This window comes from Poromitra crassiceps, assembly GCF_964638095.1.
Source record: "Poromitra crassiceps genome assembly, chromosome: 3".
In the NCBI taxonomy this organism is placed as follows: Eukaryota; Metazoa; Chordata; class Actinopteri; order Beryciformes; family Melamphaidae; genus Poromitra; species Poromitra crassiceps.
The window spans coordinates 37,525,933-37,547,078 of NC_139625.1; the positions used below are offsets into that span (position 1 = coordinate 37,525,933).

Genomic DNA, 21,146 nt, shown 5'->3' on the forward strand with positions numbered 1-21,146 from the left:
GAGGTCACAGTGACCTTGACCTTTGACCTTTGACCACCAAAATCTAATCAGATCAGCCTTGAGTCTAAGTCGATGTTTGAGGCAAATCTGATGAAATACCGTCAAGGCGTTCATCAGATATCGCAACATCGTACGGACGGACATACATACGGACGGACAACCCGGATCCATAATGCCTCCGGCCTGGCATAAAAAGAGACGTTAATGCTATCAACATGAATAAGAACTTCCGCTGCGGCGGTCACGTGACTTCCTGTCAGTTGCGGAGGCGTGAGGTTCTCCTACTGTCTGCAGCCAGACCCACCTCAGAAATGCGGAACCCCGCGGCAGTTAATAGTATGAGTTGTGCCAAACAAACGTTAATATCTCAAAAACTATACATAACATTGCTTATATTTTGACATTCTGAGTGAGAGCAGAAGTAGCTCAAGAGTTTGATGTATAATATATGCATGTCGTGTTAAAGTTGTGTGAACTGTCGCAGTTTTTAAAATGTAAACAGAGTTAGCTGGCTAGAGTCAGACAATCAAGCTTCGCGCCACCTGGGCTCCATAGGGTTCCATTGCCGTTGCCACCCAGTGACGCGGTTTGTTTACCAAAATGCTTCTCGGCTGATCCCTCGTATAGAGACTAGAGAGGCCAAGTGACCGCCTACTTCCTACTTCAGCACTGTACCAGAGATTTTCATCCACCATTTATTTTCCCCTACACATTTCGTAAAATGCGTATAAAAATAGTTTTACTGGTTCAAACCAAACGGTACAGATATATTTAGAAACAGATCACATAACATTTTCACTGGGACCAAAACGTTAAAAAAATGCGGGTTTAAAGAAAATATTTTTTCGATGGTTTTTTTTCTGAGTGAAATTGTTCTATGGTCTCTCCCGATTATAGCGTTAGCTGAACCATTTGGTTCAACGAAGTAAAAACTATTTTATACGCTTTTTACGAAATGTCTATGGGAAAATAAATGGCGGATGAAAATCTCTGGTACAGTGCTGAAGCAGGAAGTGACATTCCACTTTGCCTCTCTATTATAATTCAAAATCTGAATATTTAGTGCAATATTCTAAAACCTCAATTTGTTGTAAAAATACATAATTAGTGGCCGGGCCAGCGAAGCGGCAGGGCCACTTATTGTATTTACCTGTATTCTTCTTCTTCTTCTTCTCGCAGGAAGTCAGACTTCCCATGCATGAAAATAAACCAAACTTTGCACAAAGGTCCAGTCCCATGCCAAACTAAGTTGACGTGAATGTGGCGCCAATAGTCCTGATGGTGGCGCTACAGCGACCGCCTAAAGTTTCAAACTTTGAAAATTCATAACAAATCAGTAGGGGTGTCACGATACACTCAGTTCACGATACGATACGTATCACGATACTGGGTTCACGATAACGATACGATACGATACGATTTTAACAATATTTTTTTAAACTTGAATAATAACAATATATGACTGGAAAAGTAGTATTTTATTTGAAATGCACAGATACAAAACATGCTGTTGTGGGAAATTGTTATTACAATAACAACTAGAAAAAACATGAGATTGGAGATAAGGCTTATCTTGAAATAGAATGAGTTACACCGTCACTTAGATTTACTTTGAACTAAAATGTTTATCAGTAGTATAAATTCTCATTATGCATCTTCAGTTTTTCTTCAAACTCAAACAACAAGACTTTTCTTAGTCTATTTTTTATGCATCTCCAGTTTTTCCTGTTAAGTAAACAGTTTTGCCAGAAACTCAATTGAATGGTTTCACTCCTGTATAACTTCTCATGTGTCTCTTCAGAGACTTGTTCAACTGAACTACTTTCCACACATTGAACTTCAACAAACAAAGACGTTTCTTAGTCTATTTTTGAAAAAAAAAAAAAAAAAAAAAGTTTTTGAAAAAAAAAAAAAAAAAAAAATTGCGATATGAGATTTCATCTCAACGATACATATCGTGACGTTTTACTATCGCGAAATTTCGTGGGACGATATATTGTGACACCCCTACAAATCAGGCATATGGGCTATGGCTTTGCCACTTTCACCGAAATGTGGGCCCAAATGAGGAGAAACTTTTGTACGCTGCAACCTATGGTCAATTATGAAGTCTAAAGACAGCAAAACTGCAAAAACTGTAAAACTAATTAAACCATGCTCCTCCCACATTTTTTCTTCAAACGACACCAAACTCGAGCATCTGCATCGGTAGTGTCCTCCACAAAAGTATCACACAGATTTTTGATAGATCAAAAATTTAGCCCACAGTGCATCAAAATGTTTTACTGTAAATGGTACTTTAAACAGCTAATGCAAATTCTTGCTAAATAAAGCTCGAATCTCCACAAAAAAAATTTGACAAGATTTTGCTGTCAGAGTAGTTGAAGTGTGCAAAATCTAAGAATTGTATGTCAAAAACTGAATTTTTGACAGTATTTTGAATTCTGCCCTCATGTATAGCCTAAAGAGCATCGTAATTGCCCTAATTACCTAATGATGTGATGTCACTTGAGCAATGGTCATCAGTGATGTCATCAGTGATGATGTCATCAATGATGTCATCCTTCCTGGCTGAGCAGACTGGGTGGGTGATGTCATAGTTGTTGCTGTCATGTCATCGGTGATGACATGCCAAAGTATAAATAAGCAATTTTTCAGTCTATCTCTCTCTGCCTCCACTGTCCCTACTCTCTCCACTTCTATGTTCAACTGCCATGTACTTAACCTGCTGCCTTCTGCCCCAGCCCTGTCATGAACGGCAGTGTTCTAATCTAAGCACTGGATTGCATGCAGCAGATGATAGAAAGCTCATCCATAAGAGACTTGAGACTTGACTTGGACTTGTGACTAAAGACTTGAGATGCGACTTGGACTATAGCTAAAAGACTTGAGACTTGCCCGGCCAAGACCCATTGCTGCGCAGCAGCTATAATTGAGATTTGTTTTGCTTTTTTAAAATTTGTAATTTTTTTCGTTTGAAATGAAACGTAATTATTTTAATGTTAAGCTGGGATATTTTGCACAGGAATACAGGCAAGTCAGTGGGGATTTACGTTCTACTGCTTTGCAAATAAATAAATAAATAAATAAATACACAGGAAAAAATGAATGAATGAATGAATACAATTATGCAATCTAAAGTCGGGGGGGGGGGGGGGGGGGGCAGTCTGAAATCTCAATATTGTAAGACCCCAAAGATATTGTATACATTTTTCAATTTTCAATTTTTAAGAACACGTGGGCCTTTTATTTCATCTGGGTGAAACGCGTTATTTTATTTTTCGACAGCACTGAAGGCAGCATGTGTGGTGGTCTCACGGTGGCTAGGCCTATGTGCTGTAGCCTATTGTATTTTTAATTTGATATATTTTATAGTTTTCATTTGCAGGTTAAACTGTCAGCTGAGCTCTGTTATTGAAGCTTTGGCTAAAGCGAATTTTACAATGATGTTTTGAAATAAATGTTTAAAAATCGATTGTGTGTTAAAAGCTTGTGTTACGTTTTCATTGGCGTTAAATAATTAATTTCAATGTCCGCTATCAAGAGCAATTCAGTTGGTTAATTTGTGGTGTGGGAGATTCCAGCTGTCAAAAGTAACGTCAAAAGAAGAAAAAAGACTTGCTCCTGGCCAATCCCGGCGCTTCACTGTTGCGTAGGCGGGCACAGGGCGTGGTTTTTGCGTAACCTATGTGCGATTCGAAATAACGCCTCACGCGCGTCTTTGTTACCGGAAGTGTTGTCGCTGTCACAGTGTCACGTGCAGCAACTGAACGTGTCTGGCTCGGGCAGGTCTCGGTCTGTCTGCAGACTGCAGAGCGTGTGGAAGACACAGTAGAAACAGTAGATACAGCCTACCTGGAGAGACAGTAGATGCAGCATGGGGATAGAGGCCTGGTTCATGGACAGCTCGGAGGAAGACCAGAGGAAGCCGCACAGACTGAAGCCGAACCAGCCCGTTTCTCTGGATGACCTAAACAAGAAGCTCGGTGTTTTTCACTGGCAGGTAACTCACGGTCACGGAGGACTACCGTTAAAGACTGAATTTTTATCAAAACACCTGGTGGTTTAAAGTCGATTTGCGCGCTATCCATGCATTTATGATCAGCGTTGCCAGATGTCGCGAGAGAAACAAGCAACAGATCACTGACTTGTTGCTCGTTTCTCTCGCGAGATCTGCTAACTATAATGGCTGTTAACTCATTCACTGCCAACAACGTATGAACACGTTTTCAGAATCCAGCTGTTCCCTGCCAACAACGTGTTTACACGTTTTTGGCATCGATTTTTTTTTTTTGACGGTGGGTTGTGCATCTAAGCCTTTTACATCTCTTATATAATTATTGGAGCCACCGAACGTTTACAACCCATTCCACCGACCCACTAAGTGGCAACAGTGCTCTCCTTGCTAGAGGAAGGAAAGCATTTTTTTAACTTGTCAAGCCATTCTCAGCCCAGCCATTCTCCTTTTCGCGCTGATTGCTGGCGATGCGGGATTGCAAATTTACATAATAGATTCAGCCGATCTACTATGATCGGGTGATAGATTACAGGTGCAGGAACACACTTTGAAACACGCAGCATAAATATGACCAGAATCGCAAAAGCTTCTCTCAACCAAAACTCCAAACGAGCGAGTCCCTCCCGACTTCCTCAAACAGCGGCCCAGACATGCAGGCACAGCAAAGCACTGACTGGTGACAAGCTTGTCCGCCCACGGAGGGCGGAGTTGAAGCAACTCGAGAGGGAGGGAGAGAGAGAGAGAGAGAGAGAGAGAGAGAGGGAGGGAGAGCGAGAGGGAGGGAGAGAGAGAGAGAGAGCGAGAGGGGGAGGGAGAGAGAGAGAGAGAGAGCCAAAAATGAATGGTTAAAGTGACCCTTCCATCCAATTTCACAAAAAGCCGTTTATCTCTGAATATTATTTTTCACGCTAAAACCATGCTGTATTCAACTGCTAATGCTTACATAACTACTAACTCTACAAACTAACTCTTTTAGACAGAGAAAGTACACATTCTATTAGTACTTTTGAGATATTGTATGTTCACAAACTCCAAGCTGAAACGAATCCTCGGCTCTTATAAAATGAGCCATAATCCTCAAAAAACGGCTTGGCAGAAGCTAACTACAGCAAAGAAAAACGTCTGGCAGTCAATGTGTTAAAGAGCAAATCACTGCATAAACCACCGTTCTTGTTGCATAACATGCAATTAACGATAAAGGTTAAGTTCCACTTTGGTAGACTTTTAAGGTTTTCTGCTAAAGTACCTATATCTGTACATGCAGTTCACATTAGCAAGCTAATAAAATCAGCAAGGCAAATTTGAGCAAAAATGTTGACTTTCCTCCACCACTGAGCTGTCCTGTGTTTCCAGCTCAATGCTGATATCTATGAAACAGACCCAGAGCTGGAGAAGATCTGCAAAGTCCAAGGCTACTCCTACAGTGATATCATCTCCATTCATAAGGACACACTACCCGACTATGAGGAAAAGGTAACCGTAGAGTTCGACACTGCAAAAACCTTACATCTGCTGCAGTTAATGTATTTGATCTTAAACCAAGCTCTTATCTCCTAACAACTGGAGTGATCGTATTTTTCACAATAGGCTACGGGCACTTTCACACTTTAATGAAAACCCCTCCTTTATTTACACTTACAGTATGTGCTTTTGTCTTTTTGCTGCCCATCCTTCCAGCTGAAGATGTTCTTCAAGGAGCACCTGCACTTGGATGATGAGATCCGCTACATCCTGGACGGCCGGGCCTACTTTGACGTCAGGGACAAGGAGGACCGCTGGATCAGGATCGCCATGGCCAAGGGAGACCTGATCACCCTGCCAGCCGGCATCTACCACCGCTTCACCCTGGACGAGACTGTACATCTTCTTATCTGCTGCATGACACTAAAACAAGCATTTAATAGCATTCATAAGTGTATATATATATTAAAAAATATGAAATATAAACCCTACTCATGGGGGGGAGACAACTATGAAAATATTTTAACTTTCATTTTAGGAACATCTGAATATGTATGAATTTTCAACATATACCATAAGTTATGCAAAATGTGCATTGTTGGCCAGCCACTAGAAACACTAGAAATCAGCACACAATATTTACAGTTATATTTACACAGCAGATGTGTGCAAGTGTGCATTGCTATGTGCTATCAGTTAACATTATGAAGTTTACAGAAGGTTGGACATAAAGAAATGTGTTCACTCATGCATGTCCACTGTCAAAAACTGCTCACATGATCAAATATATCAAATTGACAGATGGAGGTGACATGACATATTTAACAAATGTGCAGATGTGCATTGGTTTTTCATTACATTTGAGTACTTGAAAAGTGTTGTAGATGTTTGATCTATTAATGCTGTTATATTGTAATTGTCATTACCACTGACAGGTGAAATCTCAACTAAATGCCCAGCTAAATACATCAGCTAAGTGTATTTTAATGTAGTAATATCACTGAGATCAATGTGTAGACTGTTAAGGAGTTGTTACTGCCTACGCAATTCTTCAGAGGCAGCGCTAGAGTAAAAAGTAATTGCCAAGAACCATCAAAGTTGTTCTCCCATGCAAGGACATTAAGCTGATTCTTTGACATTTTGAATTAAAGTCAGTTACTTTTCTTCAGGCACTTGTGGGTAAAAAAAAGAGCTTGTTTTCATGTTTCAGTTAACCTCAAAGCGGGTTGTCAACATTGTCAGCATTTCTCATGGAAACTACAGTACAACTGGTTCATTAACTTGTGGCTACCTAACAACCTGTGTTTACTGTAATGGGGGGGACAAATGAGGAAAGCTTGAGACTAGTGAGGGGAAAGTCTTTATCAAGCAATGTTCACATTGATCTGAGTGTTGTTTTGTTTCCACAGAACTACACGAAAGCCATGCGTCTGTTTGTGGGGGAGCCTGTGTGGAAAGCTTACAACAGGCCCGCTGACCACTTTGACATCCGTCAGAAGTACCTGGCTTCTCTGCAGGGTTCCTGAGAAAGCGTTGCAGAAGACGACACCTGACAAAGTGGATTCCTCATGTTACTGTTGAAACTAGATCTCTGGCTTATGATGGAATTCTCCTTTGGGGATAACGTAGGTTTCCATATAGTATGTATAGAAGTACATAAGACCGTTACACTACAGACGATACCAAATGAACACGACAAATGATCAGTCAGTTTGTGCACTAAAGGCCTTTGTCCACTGCCTGCGTTACGGCTCTGTGCAGCTGCCTGAACATACCCACACCAATGTAATCTGTCAGACACATGCGGGATCCGACAAAAATAGAACAGGTGCATATTTTTTCCATACTACATACATTTTACATACGTATTGCCCATCTATTAACATGGGCGAGAGTCTGTTCCGGATCCACACGGAGCCTTACCACATCTGGTGTACATTGGGTTTAAGGAATTTTGTGATGTAAAACTTAACTATGTAGATAACGTATTGTGCCTTGTGATGCTCTAGTAGTTCATGAGAGAATCAAGTTATTTTGTCAGGTAATATGATTGCAAAAATGGTATTTAACACTGTTATGATTGAACAAAAGCACTACTAACATCAGTTGTTACTTTGACAAAAGTGTGTCGATGGAGCACTTCAATTATTCACATGCAAATAAATATTCTTGCTATTTTCAATCTGTCTCTTTTAAAACCCTATCATCCAAACTCTTCCAATAACTCCAGTCTCCAGTCAATTTGATTTAAAAGAACAGTTTTATTTAGGATAAAACAACATTGCCCTTTCTTTTTTCATATCCAGAACAATACAGTAAGATTAAATGAAAATGAATTATGATCAACAACATGTAAACATAGATAATTACATAGGTCCAATAGGATAAACCAATAAAAGATTTAACGAGGAACTCATTTTGATACTTTCTTTTTTTTTTTTTACAATTTCCCTACTTCGATATGTACAATTTTGGACTGCTAATATTTTACATTCCTTTTGTTTAGTGGATAGGGTGTGCTCTGAGGCTTTCTCTTCCTGTATGAGGTAACCAAAGATCTAACTAACACAACATGGATACAGTGAGAATGAGTGGTCTGCCTTGGGTTAATCCAGTAATAATGAGTGCTCAGAGAAAGGGAGGAGGAAGTGTTAGAACAGGGCCTCTGTAGGAGATCACAAGTCTTAAAGTGAATGCTGCACAACATTAGAGGTTCAGGATAATGCCCATTCAAGTCACGCCAAGTCTCACCTTATTAACACGCAACTCACTCAAAATTTAACCACTACAAGTCTGTAGTGCAACATCTGTGTTCCAAACTAATGCTAACTTGATTTGATGATTCCTCTGTAGTGGTGTGACTTATTTCTTTCATGACATCTTAACCGTAATAAACCTAGGTAATGGAGATCGAATTTGGAGATCGACAGGAGAAATTCGTGCCTGGGGGTTTCCAAAAACCATAATCTAAGGAGGAACACCTCTGTTGATAGATCAACTATCAACATGCTTTGGGGAAGCCAAGCCTGGCACTAAAACATCGCCCATTCTCGCATTACATCTCCACAACTTTCCTTTCCTCTATGGATTCTACTGTTGGGGGGGGGGGGGGGGGGTCTTACTCCATCTAACAAGGAGGGGAAGCGCAGTAGTGTGCGTGTTGTTACTTACTATTTAGCATTGCTGATGTAACCTGCGTTGCGTTGACAGTCCGCACTGAGAATCAAACTCGGAACCTCCGGCATGGGAGGCGGACACTCTAGCAAGGAGGCTAAAACCCATGAGCTCTAGCGTCTGTCGCTAGAGCGTCTCGAGGTTTACTCACTGTAGAGCACTACCTGCTGTCCACTTATCTTTCTGGCATCTTATCTTTCCCCTTTCCCAGTGCCTGCTAGACCAGTTTGAGGCACTGCGTGTTGAAGCTGTCCCCCTCGCGGCAGGCCACAGCCTCCAGCAGCGCCTGCTTCTTCTGCGTGCTGCGCGATGACTCCAGCTCGTACATGGTGGTCAGGTTGAAGAGGACGCTCTCGTGGAGGTAGAGCGCCGGGTCCTGCTGCACCAGGCCCTCCAGCTGGCCCAGGGACTCCTTCAACCGGCCCAGGTAGAGCAGGCACACCGCCGCATTGTTGTTGGCCTGGGAGTGGACATACATGTGGACCAATCGGACGGTTACCACCTTGAAGTGCACGCAATGCGACATAAGAAAGTCAAACCAGCACCACTGCTGCTGGTGATCCCATGTTTACCTTTTGGTGAAAATGACACAATTCATTTGTCTTATTTAATTTGCCTTACTTTACAACTGGACTGCGTAAAGAATCTCACTTCTCTAATTCCATGTTTGCATCAATGAAACTTGATGCAAAAAATAAACCTGTTATTGCATGGTGAAAAGAAAAAACAAACAATATCTATAATAACTATAGATATTTCAATATTTTTTAAGGCCTTAAATTTAGTTAAGATTAGATTTCCATACTTTTTATGGATCGGAAAATACGAATAAGAATAGACAATATAGGACAGAGATAGGGTTCTCTTCTGTGGAAGTGATCAGCTTACGTTCTCCATGAGCAGAGCATACAGTACCAATAGCAGGACTTACAGTAAGTCTATCTTTGAACTCTGCTGCTGCAGAGTAAATGGCACGAGTGTAGGTGTGTCACAGTGGATGTGGTGCTGGCACTCACCACCGGGTTTTTCGGGTCAATTTTCAAGACGTCAGCGAAGGACGCGTGTGCTTCGGCGTAGTTGTTCTGACTGAGGTAGACGAAGGCCCTGGAACACATAAAACAGTAGAGACAAACATAATTGCACATACACACACTACTTCTACTACTGTTACTACTACTACTACTAAGTATCTTTAAAACACTTAAAAATTCAATTTTTATCTCTGCCAATTGAGTTGGCTGGGATGTAGTGTATGTACTTTTTTTTTTTATAGCTCACATTATTCATCATCTTGTAAACCACTTTGTAACTCTGTTTTTACAAGTACAATAATAGCCATAATCCTCAATTTCTCCAGCATTTTTCCACCCTGGCTGCTTTCTAACAAACACACAAAAATACAGTGTGGAAAAGAAAGAAAGAAATTAACGCTAATTAGAACGTGACTATGATCAAGTCAATCAGCTTATTTAGAATATTTCATCTATAAAGGCCAGTTAGGCAATGTTTGTACCTGACATGTTTCGACTGCTGTTTCTGCAAATCTTCATCAGAGGTGTCACGTGATGTTGGTGTGACGTCATCTATGGCGTGGTTATATGGATTTTTTTTCTCATCCCACCTGAAGTGGTGGGATGACCGTGCCCCCTGGCGTGTGCACAGCAGTCGAAACATGTCAGGTACAAACATTGCCTAACTGGCCTTTATAGATGAAATATTCTAAATAAATTATACAAGTAGGCCAAATGAACCTCTTTAGTATAAGTCAATCAGCTGGCTGTCTGAAGTGAGCGTGTGCGCAGGTTTTGTCGCCTCGGCTTGGCTTACTGCTTGTCATGCCTGCAGGGTACAGAGGTGTGACCTCCTGTGCTAAATCGCACGCTGGGAGGAAGCGCCGAGCTGGCAAAAGGCCCCGGAGGATGAAAGCACCGGCGCTAACGTGGTGCGAATAACAACAAACCTGCAGAACAAGCCTACACACTTTATGGAGGCGCTAAATGCACAGCACAGATGGACACGCATGCACGCACACACACACGCACACACACACACGCGCACGCACGCACACGCACACACACACACACACACACACACACACAGACACACACACACACACAACCAGACCTGTTCATCTGCACGTATGTGGTGTGAGCGGGCTGGCTCCCCTCGGCCTGGCAGGCTTTCTCCACGTCCTGGAAGTACCTCTCTGCTGTTTTAATGTCGCCGATCTGTCCAGCGAAAACAACACTTTAGGCACTGCTGTGTGTGTGTGTGTGTGTGTGTGTGTGTCTATGTGTGTTAGAGTTGCATTTTTCTTTTTCACCATTTCTGTGATCAAGATCTTTTGGGTGGGCCTTAAGAGTGCCCAGAGAGAGGGTTCGCAATGGAGCCTTCCACATGGCCCCTCCCTTACTATATAAAGGCTGAAGTGCCTCTACCCTGCAATTTGAAAAAATGCCTCAAGGGTCTATCGAATTGCGCAGCACTGTGTGTGTGTGTTGGGGACACTTCAGCAGACATGCCCCTACAGTTTCAAAGTGGAGAATACTGCTTATTTTTTCATGATTTTGAAACCTAATTTACACTTGACATTTTTAATTGTTCAAATTTAGCTGGGTGGTTAATAACACTTGCTGCTGTTGTGTGACAAACAAAATTCAAAAACACATATTTTTTTCTTTCCAGGGACTTTAAGTCAAGCCTGATGTTGCTTTACACATGAAAATTATCTCAGTCTACTCTCTTCCACAACGTGAGGCATATAGCTTATTAATTAAACACTGGTATCAGATTGGTACTCGGTATGGACCCAAATAGCGTCAGTATTAGCACTGCCAACTGCCATCCGCCTCCTCAACGAGACCCGAAAGCCCCATGAATAAGGACTTTATCACCCACCCCCCGGTGCCCCCTAAACACAGCCAGTTGATAACGGGTTGGGTCCCTCCCCCCCACTTACATTATCCAACCCCCACCCCCATCACATGTCACTTTAAAGGACTGCACTTTAAATGTTGTGATTGTTTTTCTGCATTGCTTTGTCCTCCACTATTGCTGTGATGTGACCGCTGTGCTGCATTCTTTCACTAAGTCAAACTCCTCGTTTGTATTTTTATTACTTACTAAGGCTATTAAAGTGAATCTTGAAAAAGACGGATCATCGGTGCATCCCTTGTGTGTGTGTGTGTGTGTGTGTGTGTGTGTGTGTGTGTGTGTGTGTGTGTGTGTGTGTGTGCGCTTGTAAAGGTGTGTGTGTATAATTTTAAATGAGTGAAGCGCGATTAGATTAGGCTACTGTAGATTCGATTAGATGAAATTTTAATGATCTCTGTGGGGGGAAAATGAGTCACTGCAGCAGCGAATAATAGGTGTAAAAACCCAACAAAGTGAGAGTTATACAGATAAAAATAATTACATCAAAACATTGAGGATAATATAACATAATAATATGCTTGAACTACAGTATATGCAATTATTTGTATCACTAATACGTACGAGCATAGTAAGAGGCTTGTGTGGTTTTGCTCTTTATAGAAATATAGTAAATAACATAATAAATTGTCAGAGAGGTTAGCAGCATGGGAAAGTGTGTGTACCTGCAGGAAGATGCGTCCTATTCCACTGAGCAGCTGCACTCTCTGCTGGGGTTCGTACTGGATGATGGAGTGATAGGTCTCGACGGCAAGAACATAGTCCTGGGGAGAGGGAGGGAGATATTAAAGTGGTAAACAGATTAAAGAGGGCTATACAAAGGGAATGATAGGGGCAAGCGAGGTAAAGCAGGATATTTGGAGCTATATTGAAGGGAGCAGGTAAACGGAAGGAGGCAGAGAGAGCCAGGGGAGGAGGAGGGTGAGAGAGATGGAGGGCGTGAGAGGTAAAGCAGAGTATAGTTGTAGCAGAGAGAGAGAGAGCATTAATCAAGCATATGGAGTATTAGCGGGGCGATGTGACCCCCATCCCACCTCCAAGCTGCCCTGCTACACATTGCTCACATGGTGACTAGACTGCTGAGCGGGGCATGGGAGAGAGGTCAGTGTGTGTGTGTGTGTGTGTGTGAGTGTGTGAGTGCGAGAGAGAGACAGAGAGAGGGTATCTGTGTGAGCTTGGTAAGAGATGATGCTTATTTAGACTACATGTGGAGATGTGGATTGCAGAGAGTATGTATCAGGGGACGGGGTGCTGGTACAGCATACAGAATGTGGGCATCTGCGTGTATGTGTGTGCACATGTTTGTGCGTGTGCATGTTCAGTCTGTCACCAGTAGATGGCACTGCGGGTTCTCTCTATAGTCTGGCCCAAATCCACAACCCATCCCCCCCTCCCGCTCTCTCTCTCTGACCAAGAATCCAATTAGTGGTCAGTCTGTGGGGATTTCACTGTGAATCCTCCACCAGCCTGAGATCTCAGTCACACACGCGCTGCATGCATGCACGCACGCACACACGCACGCACACATACACACACACCCCACACACACACACACACACACACGCACACGCACACGCCTACCTTCATCAGCAGCAGACAGTTGGCCATGGAGTACATGACCCGGCTGAGACGACACCTCCACAGCTGCAGCGAGGCTGTAAACACACGGGGACAAAAACAACAAGACAACCTATTACACAATATCAGGAGAAGCGGACAACACGTTGGTATCTATCGTTCCTTCTGCCTCCTGCAAAATCCATATATCGATATATCAATCTCAAATCAATATTAATTTGAAGGAAGTGATATTCCCAATAAATCCCAATATCGATATTTTAATATAATGCCTTTTCCCGAGGTTGATTGAAGCTTTAACCCCGTTAGACTCGCATGGATTGGTTCTTAGCGCCACGAGATCTCATAAACATCTGTAAACATTAATATTTTTAATAATGCACCAGGTTAGGGTATCCGGGTAGTGTAGCGGTAAAATCCCTGCCTACCAACACGGGGGTTGCGCGTTCGCATCCTCGTGTTACCACCGGCTTGGTCGGGCGTCCATACAGGCTGGTGTCTGCCGGATTGAGGGTATTGTCCTGGTCGCTGCACTAGCGCCTCCTCTGGTCAGTCAGGGCGCCTGTTCAGAGGGAAAGGAGCTGGTTGGAATAGACCCATTTCACGGGGGCCATTTTGTGCCGAAAAGGCAGGTTAAACACAGGTGCAAGCAAAACACTAATGAGGGTTTCCAACTTCCAATGATTGGAATGTGGAAACCCTCATTAGTGTGTTGCTTGCACCTGTGTTTACCCTGACTTTTCGGCACAAAATGGCCCCCGTGAAATGGGTCTATAGCGTGATCCTCCCACGTGCTACGTCCTACCGGTGAGGCTCCCGCTGTCAGGTGAAAAGAAGCAGCTGGCTACTGTGCATGTGTCTGAGGTCTGAGGAAGCATGGTGCTAGTCTCGGATCTCCCCAGATTGTCAGAGGGTGGAGCAGCGACCGGGGCAGCAGGGGAAATAATTGGCGAAGTACAATTGGGGAGAAAATGAGTTAAAATTAGGGGGGGGGGATGCAGCAGGTTAGAGGGCTCCTTGTACAATTTACAGCATTAGTTATTTTATAATCATATCCAAGAAAAATCAGTTTTGTAACTGAAATATCAATATCAAATCGTCTCGAACCAGAAACCGAAAATACGTAGATCTCGATCTATCTATCTATCTATCTATCTTTCCATCCATCCATCCATCCATCCCTATCTATCTATCTATCGTTCCTTCCACCTCCTGCGACTCCACCCTTTCTCCCAGTCACCCATCCATCACTTCATCCCTCCATCCATCCCTCCACTCCCTTCCCCTCGTCACACCTCCTCTCTCCTCCTCCACACTGGGGTTTATTTTAAGGAGAGGAGGTGAGGAGACACTGCGGCAGGCAGGCAGGCACACACTGAGCTCCCCTCTTCCTCTCAGACAGAGTGCGCCCTGTGGAAGGGCCTATTAGTATGCAGCGCGGCACACGTGGGTCTCTGTGTGTGTGTTGGGAAGAAGAGCTAATCACTCAGTAGGGGTCTGATGTGTGAAGGCAAGGCTCTGTGTTATTGACTTGACTGTCTGCGTGGGCAGAGAGAGGGAGAGAGAGAGAGGGAGAGGGAGAGAGAGAGGGGGGAGACAGAGACAGAGGGCACAGCTATTACATTGCTTTTAGAAGAGACGAGAAACTGGCAGAATTGGCACACCCTCACACGTACGAAACCCAACACAGGCACGCAGGCGCACGCACACGCGCACACACACACACACACACACACACACACACACACACACACACACACACATCACCCTGCCAATTTACCCAATTACAGCAAGCTTTTTTGTTCGCTTAGCTCGACTTCAGCGATTCACCCCCCCCCCCGAATCGGCTGCTTAACTGGCCTCTAGTTCCTCTGCAACATTTTGGATCTGATGCGCAGCCTTTGAAAAAGTTCCGACTCGAAAATGAGCGGTCACGACTCGCGAGCGCCACTGTGGAACAGCGCGTTAAGATCTAACTCTCCACTGAGGAAGCTCAGCATCTGCTGCTCTGAACTTTGGAGGAAGAAGGAGAGAAGAGGAGAGGATAGAAGAGGAGGAGAAGAGAGGAGAGGAGAAGAGAGGAGAAGACTGAGGAGAAGAGAGGAGAAGAGAAGACTGAGGAGAAGAGAGGAGAGGGGAGAAGAGAGGAGGGGAGAAGAGAGGAGAGAGGAGAAGAGAAGAGAGGAGAAGAGAGTAGGAGAGAAGAGAGGAGAAGAGAGGAGAAGAGAAGAGAGGAGGAGAGAAGAGAGGAGAAGAGAGGAGAGAGGAGAAGAGAAGAGAGGAGAGAGGAGAAGAGAAGAGAAGAGAGAGGAGAAGAGAGGAGAGGGGAGGAGAGGAGAGGAGAGGGGAGGAGAAGAGAGAGGAGAGGGGAGGAGAGGAGAGGGGAGGAGAAGAGAGATGAGAGGGGAGAAGAGAAGAGAGGAGGAGAGAAGAGAGGAGAAGAGAAGAGAGGAGAAGAGAGGAGAGAGGAGAAGAGAAGAGATGAGAAGAGAAGAGAGAGGAGAAGAGGAGAGGGGAGAAGAGGAGAGGAGAGGGGAGGAGAGGAGAGAGGAGAGGGGAGGAGAAGATAGGAGAAGAGAGGAGAGGGGAGGGGAGGAGAGGAGAGGGGAGGAGAAGAGAGGAGAGGGGAGGAGAAGAGAGGAGAGGAGAGGGGAGGAGAAGAGAGGAGAGGGGAGGAGAAGAGGGGAGGAGAAGAGAGGAGAGGGCAGGAGAGTAGAGTAGAGAAGGGAAGAAAGAGGAGAGGAGAGAATTGAGAAAAGGAGGAGGTGAGATGAGAGGGGAGAGGAGAGCTGAGGAGAGGAGATGAGGATAGAGGAGAGGAGAGGGGAGGAGAGGAGACAGGTCAATTTGAGTCCAGTCAAGTTGGGCGAGGGACTGCAAGTGTCTATGTAAAACCTGGTTAATTTCAGATAAAGGCGCTGGCCTATTTCCCTACAACACTTGTGCAGATGTGAGTGGATTGGATAGGATTGATCTGTATTGATGTGCTTGGCGTGAAGGGCTGGAGGGAGCATTTGATATTCAGCACGAGTACAGAGGCAGTGAGGTGCTAAACACTTTTAGAGCACCGCATCGCTGTGTGTGTGTGTGCCTCTGAGTGTGTGTGTGTATCTGTGTGTTTGTGTGTGTGTGCTGCCCAAGGTATGCTGCAGTCCTGCACCAGGTGTGCCTTTGCTTCAATGCGTGTGTGTGTGTGTGTGTGTGTGTGTTTGTGCGAGAAAGTGTGTGTGTGTGTGTGTGTGTTATTCACTGGGGCCCATGACCTCACTCTCCTCCCACAGTGTGATGCAGTCTGGGACGGGGGCCAGGTCTGTAGTCGTGTTTGTGTGTATGGGCGTGGGCATGTGTGTGTATGGGTGTGTGCGTTTGCATGCGCATGTGTGTGTGTGTGTGTGTGCATGCATGCGTGCGTGCGTGCACCTACCTTGCCTGTTCTCCTGTGTCTGGGTGATCATGCTGCCGTCCTCAGCCAAGCCTTCCTCCAAGTTGTCTAGAATCTGTTTAAGGATAAAAATGTGAACATTCGAATCCTTTCACTAGCAGCACTTAGGTCAGTGCTAGCTTTCACTAGCAGCACTTAGATCAGTGCTAGCTTTCACTAGCAGCACTTAGATCAGTGCTAGCTTTCACTAGCAGCACTTAGATCAGTGCTAGCTTTCACTAGCAGCACTTAGATCAGTGCTAGCTTTCACTAGCAGCACTTAGATCAGTGCTAGCTTTCACTAGCAGCACTTAGGCAAACGTTTGGAAACTTGATTGAAGTTTCCAAACTTCAATGTATGTATGAATAAGGTATTTTTTTTAAACTAATAGATATTACCATGAAACTTCCCCAGTTGATTACTTACATTAAGACAGTAAGTTTTTGTGAAGTGTTCTGAAATTTTATGTTTAAATATGCAAAAGAGGCATTATTTACTTGAATATGCAGTAATTTGCATATTATGAGAAAAAAACTAATTTTGAAAAAACAAAACAAAAAAACAAATACGTTATATAAATCAGGCTATGAATGATACATGAACAAACGCTCTGTGAAAAAACCCCACTTCAGAATATAGTTATGAATAAAACTGGAAAGTCTGGTGTATGGAAGTGCTACTGAAATGGAGTATGAGAAAGAGAACAAGGGCAAACCCGGCCCAGGACCACGTGCGTCGTGTGGCAACCGCGGGGGCAAGCATACCCATTGTTGTGGCTAGATGGTTACAGCCACGGATGGAGTGACGCAAAATCGCGGCAATTGTTATTCCATTCAATTTGTGTTAGTTCTTATATAGTGTAATGGCGAAAGAAAATATATAACAGGGTGAGATAAAGGACACATCCACCCCAATATTCAAGTATAATACAGTGTGTGTGTGTGTGTGTGTGTGTGTCATGTATCGGATCAACACAAAAAAAAAAATCAATTGAAAGATGTGCTACTTTGGCGTTTTCTTTTCAATCCTTCTTGGGGGAAAAAAACATTCAAATAGGCTATGCAAAACAGTGCAGACTATGAATTTCAATAAACAAATAAATGTAATAATAATTATTTACTAAAAAAGTAGAGTTGGGATAAATAAACTCCATTAATCTGAAATTATTTGTTACTTTGGCCCAATCCCATTTGTTTGTTTTGACCTACCCCTCATTTTTGAGTGCTCTTTGCTTTGGCACTTGTCCTTCAAAATGGAGCCATAAGGGGTAGGGTTTGAAAACAATTGACCAGGAAATGGGACACCACTCATTACGTCATCATTTTTGCCAAACTGGGATAATAAAGCTATTTCTGGTTCAAACAGATTGAATGAAGTCTGCAGATTCACATAGATACACTATTTTGTCACATTTCCACTAATTAATTAATACAATTCTTGATAACTTATTAATATTGAAATTATACTATTTTGTTAGTTGCCTGGTTTGCTCAGGAGTCACTAGAAAACATGATTATAAGATTATAGTAGGCTACTTTAAGATATATTTAATTGTACATTGTAATTGTAGCCTACACATATTCTGTTTTAGTAAAATGCCAACACTTTATGTAGGCGATTGGGTTGCTTCATAATCTGGAGATTAAATTATTCCATGTGGTTGTCGCTGTGTCGGGTGTGCAAAAATAATTTATTTTATAGCTCCATAGTCACGTTTCAGTGTTAAATGTTTTTTACATGGACCTGCTTGCGGCTGGCGCTTCTGCGACTCCCAGGTTGGAAGCGCGGCACCCATACCGTCTATGTTAAAATAGTCGCGAAATACCTAACCAAAACTTACAAAACTATGTGAATATCTTCCTTTAATGTCGATACAAAGGATCACTGGGTCAGAATGTTGAAACATGCATTTCAAAACTCGATATTTGCCAAGATGCCCGTCGTGTTTCTCCTCTTACAGGGCACTGGGCAGGCTGTACTGGTTGCACTACAGCCGCAAACAGGCAACCTGCCACGGCTCAGTGCAGGGAACTGCGGCGAGAATTGTGATGCAATTTGTTTCTATGTAGCCACAAACAAATTCCACACATCCAGAGTCCTTTGTATCAACATTCATCTCAGATATTAACGCTTGTATGTAACTTTTGGCTAATTTCTGGCTGATTAATAGTGATTTCCTTTCAGCCCTTGGTTTGAAGTGTTGGTCCACCGTTGCAGCCCATGTGTGTGTCTGTGTGTGTCTAGGTCCGCTCATTGTCATTCAGCCGGCGCTCCAAGTGGGCGGGGGTGAACATTTAAGGTGCACGATTCAAACACCAACCCCGTCGGGAAATGCGAGGGGATGTCTCAAAGCCACATCGAAATGAGCGTCCCCTTTTCCTTCCACTTTAACGTTCCTGACTGACTCAACCGAAACAGCCTTCTCTCGACCAGCATGCTGCGCACGTGGTAAAAAGGCATTTTTACCCTTTACAGTAAATACCATCTGCCATTAGCTAGCTGTTAGCCGTTACGTTTGCCAACTGTGTTCACCAGGCTCAAAACACTGCAATAGTAACTTTTCACCAGTTCGAGTTACGCTCTTTCCATAAAGTCCATCACCTTTGATATCTGTTGCCCATTTTGTTGACAATAAGCGATATTTTGCCTTCTAAAGTAATTTTTTTTTCACAAAGATATGACCGGAAACAGCATGGCCGCTACTTCCGTTTTGTCGCAAAGAGTATACTGAACACAAGAGGAGACGCCCTTCTGCTACTTTTACAAGAGCGCTTGTAGTCTTATTATGTTGCAGTGGAACATAAGTGGAACAAACTATCTTCGGTTCTTATCAATCTAAGCTCTTTGGCACAAATGGTGACGTGCGTTGTTACAGCACGTGCACATGTACGTTTCAATCGAACATCAACGTGAAACAGGTAGGAAAAACTGACTGGCTTTAAAGCCATTTTGATCGAAACACTTGTAATTAAATGCTTGGAAATATATTTTTCTAAACAAATTAAAAATAGTTAATTTGAAGCTTTTGATGTATAATCCAATCCAATCCAATTTTAGCCAACTTCCCCTGTTCACCCCCTCTGCCGATCTGGGGAGGTGTAGACTCTCACATGCTTCCTCCGATGCATGTGGAGTACTCAATAGCCAGCAGTTTCCCGCGTAGCGCGTGGGAGGATCACGCTATTCCCCCCAGTTCCCCTTCCCCAAATAGGTGGAGGTGCTAATGCAGTCACTACTGTAGGACACGTACCCTTAATCCAGCTTCCCACCAGCAGACACAGCCAATTGTGTCGGCTAACAAGGGCTAACAATGAGGGCGTGTTGTTAGGCGAGGGAATAGACCCGCTACCCCACCCGGGTGCCCTTTGCCTTTCCATCAAGGCAAAAAGTTGAACGAATCTAAAATAGAAGACAGTTCTGACACTTTCTTCATTACTGCATAATCCCATTTGTGTCATTTCATAGTTTTCATGTCTTTAATATAAAGACGTGAAAAACTTTTGAGAGAAAGAAAGTCATCTCTATTAGAACTCATCCATATATAACTGTGTGTACAGGTGGGCATAAGGATCTGTACGCCTACTGTGCTGGCAGGCATGTGGTTTTCTGTCGAGTGTGTTCATGTGTGCACATCCCTATGTTCATTCAGTGTGGGTGTGTGTGTGTGTGTGTGTGTGTGTGTGTGTGTGTGTGTGTGTGTGTACTGACAGCATGACAGACGGTTCTGAGGCTGTGCAGGCGGTCCAGAGCCTCCTGGGGCTTGGCCAGGTACTGGGGGAGCTCGGCGTGCAGCAAGCGCATGGAGAACGGCACCATGGAGCCTGGGAGGAAGAAGAAAGATGGGTTGAGGAGGATATAGCAAGAGAGCGGGGGGGGGGGGGGGGGGGGGGGGTTTGAGACAGACAGAGAGGAGAATATGAAGCCATCCACCCACACACAGACTGCACACACACACACACACACACACACACACACACAAACACGCACACACACACACACACACAAACACACAAACACACACAAACACGCACACAGCCCTGGAGGCAAGAACCTACAGATGGCATGGAGCTACGTATGGCTGCTTATTAAACCCTCTCATCTCTCTCTGTGCTACACGGCTCCATCACTCACTCCTCTGCCTCATCCCTCTCTCTGTCACACACACAGACTGCACACACACACGCGCACGCACACACACACACACACATACATACATACACGCACGCACGCACACACACACACGCATGAGGAAGAGCCTATATCCAGGTGAGTCCCCAGGCTTTGATCAGTGTTTCTTGATATTGTCATCAGATCCGTAGCTCAGCTAGCTGGACCAGCTTGGCTGCTGCTTTGTGCTTCTGTCCGTCTATCATTCTCGATACCTATCTCTCTGTCAATCTGTATGCCCCTTTTACCTACCGGGACGGCTGGCTGGAGCATATGAACCAAAAATCATACCTTAGGCTGAATGGCGATACACCCGCTATATATCTCTATATTTTCTACAAAGTGGCCAAAATGTTTGATTTTAAGTCAAAGCCACATACTGTATGAGATGTAGG

The 21,146-nt window shown here is 43.8% G+C and overlaps 2 protein-coding genes across 3 annotated transcripts in view; one reads left to right on the plus strand and one right to left on the minus strand.

Annotated features, from left to right (window-relative positions):
- Positions 1-3,748: 3,748 nt before the first annotated feature.
- adi1 (acireductone dioxygenase 1) lies at positions 3,749-7,635 on the plus strand. Its single transcript, XM_083634358.1, has 4 exons — positions 3,749-4,003; positions 5,372-5,491; positions 5,696-5,875; positions 6,889-7,635. The coding sequence occupies exons 1-4, from the start codon at positions 3,878-3,880 to the stop codon at positions 7,003-7,005; spliced, it is 543 nt and encodes a 180-aa protein (XP_083490484.1). The 5' UTR covers positions 3,749-3,877; the 3' UTR covers positions 7,006-7,635.
- A 179-nt stretch (positions 7,636-7,814) lies between these two features.
- The window catches only part of trappc12 (trafficking protein particle complex subunit 12), a 71,310-nt gene continuing 57,978 nt past the window's right edge, over positions 7,815-21,146 (minus strand). For both annotated transcript variants that reach the window (XM_083634357.1, XM_083634356.1), the window contains exons 6-12: positions 20,293-20,405; positions 16,587-16,659; positions 13,166-13,239; positions 12,250-12,348; positions 10,778-10,881; positions 9,670-9,757; positions 7,815-9,113 (exon numbers count right to left, since the gene is read on the minus strand). In XM_083634357.1, coding sequence (XP_083490483.1) covers positions 8,871-9,113; positions 9,670-9,757; positions 10,778-10,881; positions 12,250-12,348; positions 13,166-13,239; positions 16,587-16,659; positions 20,293-20,405 — 794 coding nt within the window. In that variant the 3' untranslated portion in view covers positions 7,815-8,870. The remainder of the gene's footprint in view (positions 9,114-9,669; positions 9,758-10,777; positions 10,882-12,249; positions 12,349-13,165; positions 13,240-16,586; positions 16,660-20,292; positions 20,406-21,146) is intronic.

What these genes read in the sequence shown, in the direction of transcription:
- adi1 (XM_083634358.1), top strand. Translation starts at nt 3,878, where the DNA reads ATGGGGATAGAGGCCTGGTTCATGGACAGCTCGGAGGAAGACCAGAGG. An exon ending in TACCCGACTATGAGGAAAAG is followed by an intron (nt 5,492 to 5,695) that starts GTAACCGTAGAG and finishes CCATCCTTCCAG; the next exon opens with CTGAAGATGTTCTTCAAGGA. An exon ending in GCTTCACCCTGGACGAGACT is followed by an intron (nt 5,876 to 6,888) that starts GTACATCTTCTT and finishes TTGTTTCCACAG; the next exon opens with AACTACACGAAAGCCATGCG.